General features: G+C 60.2%; 1 protein-coding gene across 1 annotated transcript; it reads left to right on the plus strand.

Annotated features, from left to right (window-relative positions):
* The first annotated feature begins 454 nt into the window (after positions 1 to 454).
* LOC103592284 (chromosome unknown open reading frame, human C16orf90) lies at positions 455 to 2,748 on the plus strand. Its single transcript, XM_008574938.1, has 4 exons — positions 455 to 500; positions 997 to 1,287; positions 1,526 to 1,588; positions 2,228 to 2,748. The coding sequence occupies exons 1-4, from the start codon at positions 455 to 457 to the stop codon at positions 2,383 to 2,385; spliced, it is 558 nt and encodes a 185-aa protein (XP_008573160.1). The 3' UTR covers positions 2,386 to 2,748.

Below are 2,748 nucleotides of genomic sequence, written 5' to 3' on the forward strand. Positions count from 1 at the left end.
TATAAATAAATAAAAAGTTAACTGACTTGCTCAGTCATCCAAAACTACCTTCTCAGCATGTTCAAAGAACTGACCCAGTCCTTACCAGGTCTGTACCTGTTAATCCTTTCCCACGCATAGATGAGGAAGCTGAAGGCCCCAGAGGTCACCCAAGAGAGCAGCTCTCCAGCCTGCCAGAGCTGAGTCTATTTTGTGTAGCCTGTCTCAAGCCAGAGTGACCAGGGACTTCTTTTGGAGTTCTGGTCCCTTCCCTTGCCCCCCTCCCACCCTACACCTGCCCTGGGTGGGCATCACCCTCCCCTAGCCTGGGGGATCCAGGAAGGCTGGGCATCTTCCCTGTGACATCATAAGAGCCAGTTGCTGTGGAGACCTGTAGCCCCACCCCTGAGGCAGGGGAGAGCAGGCCCCTGCCGCATACAGGCCTGGTCACTCCTCCCCACCACACTGGCCCTTCATGGATGCCTTGGTCTGTGCATTCTCTGAGCTGCGCATAAGAGAAGGTGCTGGGCTGGGGGGAGGAGTGGCAGGAGGAAAGATGCCCTCCTGTCACCATCTGGGCCCAAAGCCACTGGGATGGACTCAGGGAAATGCATGCTTGGTAGAGTGGAGTGGCCCCTCGTCCAGGCCAAGTGACCCTTGGCTGGTCACTTCCTCCTTGACCCTCTGTGCAATTTCTATGCTGGGACCAGAATACTCTTTCTAGGGTAGGGCGCACAAAGGGGTGGCAGAAAGGGCTTGAAGTCCTGAAGGAGATCTCAGAACCAAGGCCCGTGGCTACTTAGACCTCCCTGTTGTTGGGAGAGGGAAGAGGAGTAACACATTGTTGGGTGAGGGGCAGGGGAGGCAGGGGACTGAGCCCATTTAACAGGTAAGCCGAGGCTGGGCAGACTGGGGGTGGGGCCCATCATGAGTTGGTCTTAGTGGCATGTGACTGTGTCGTCCCCTTATGGCTGCTGCGGTTGGCTGGCCATCACCCTCCTGTTCTCCCCTCTGCAGATGCAGTGAGCTGGGCCCAAGGACACCCCAGCCACCCCGACACACTGCCCAACATCTATGAGGGGGGGTTGGGGGCCCAGCAGCAGCAGTGCCCCAGTGACCAGGGAAGCAAGCCCAAGAACTTCCGGCTGCGCCACCTCCAGGGCCTGGCTCTCTACCTACCAAGCCACGTGCAGCCTGCTGGCCAGTGTGAGAGCCACTGGCTGGGCCAGCTCTTGGCTGGGGGCTGCCTGCCACAGCCTGAGGGCACAGCCTGGCCCCTGGACCTGCCGCAGGGGACTCTGGGCCCAGGTAATGGCCACTGCTCAGGGGGCCCAGCAGCAGCAGCGCCCCAGCGACCAGGGAAGCAAGCCCAAGAACTTCCGGCTGCGCCACCTCCAGGGCCTGGCTCTCTACCTACCAAGCCACGTGCAGCCTGCTGGCCAGTGTGAGAGCCACTGGCTGGGCCAGCTCATGGCTGGGGGCTGCCTGCCACAGCCTGAGGGCACAGCCTGGCCCCTGGACCTGCCGCAGGGGACTCTGGGCCCAGGTAATGGCCACTGCTCAGCCTTTCTGGAAGCCCAACTGCCCAGGGACTGCCTGGGAAACACAGGTGAGCTCTGTCAAGGCAGGATTGGGAATTGAGGGGAAGACCCGGGGAAGGGGTGGGTTAGGGACTCAAATGGACCCTTCTCCATTCCCAAACGTCTTGGGGAGGAGACCTGGTGGTGACTAGGAAGGGACATAGTAGCAGGACACCCCCACAGTGATGTCATGCCCCAGGGAGCAAGATCTTGATGAATCTGTCCCCATCCCTGTTGGATTCAGACCATGAGTGTCCCCAGGTCATAAAACCCCATGGCCCCTTGGGTCTCAAAGGTGACAGCCCACACTCGGGTGGGGGCTGGAGAGTCTGTCAGGGGCCAGGGGGTGTGAGGGAAAGGGGAGGCTCTGGGACCGAGAGTTTTGGGTTCCAGTCCCAGCTCTGCACTTGAGGGAACGTGAACAATTTTTTTCCCTGGCTGGGCCTGTTTTCCCATTTGTAAAATGAGGGGTTCAGGTTAGATGAGGGTCCTTCCAGCTTGAACCATTCACCTCCCTCCTCCTCTCCCACCCCCAGGGCTCTCACAAGGGAAAAAGGGCTGCCCCCTTCCCTTGTTTCAGGTTCCTGGGACCACAGGGTGGGCTGCCAGCCTTCCCTCCAACCTTCCCTGGGGTCCCTCCGAGTGACTCCTCTTCCCTCTTTCCTCAGCTTCCAGTTCCAGCATGGACCCAGTCAAGGGTGTCCCCTCCCAGCCTGGCCCCCCTGAGGGCCTGAGGTTCAGGTCCAAGAGGTCCTGGGGGCTCTGGGAGGAGGCCTTGTGTCCCTTGTGCAAAAGAACCCGCTCTGAGGCCCTGGAGAGGCCATAGGGATCCCGAGTGCCAGGGCTGGGGACAGGAGGATGCAGGATGGCGGAGGAGGAGGCAGGCCCCAGGAGGAAGGGGGGCTGAGCTCAGCCCCCACCAGGAGCGCTCCCTCATCGAGATGGCCCAGGCAACTGCCCAGCACGAGAACCTGGGCCAGCCTCGGAAAGTGTGAGGGGGCGGGAAGAGGTCCCGTGGGAGGGACAGGAGAAATGGAAGCATGACCATACCCTTGTAGCCTACTCAAACTCAAGTCGGCCACTTGCACTTGGGAGGCCAGGCGAAGAGAATTGGGTTCCTGAGAGGCCAGGGAGTCCTCAGCTCTAACCTCAATAAAAGCCAAGGCTTGCACCTTCTTGTCTATCATCA

Source organism: Galeopterus variegatus, unplaced genomic scaffold (genome assembly GCF_000696425.1).
Source record: "Galeopterus variegatus unplaced genomic scaffold, G_variegatus-3.0.2 Scaffold1120, whole genome shotgun sequence".
Taxonomy (NCBI): domain Eukaryota; kingdom Metazoa; phylum Chordata; class Mammalia; order Dermoptera; family Cynocephalidae; genus Galeopterus; species Galeopterus variegatus.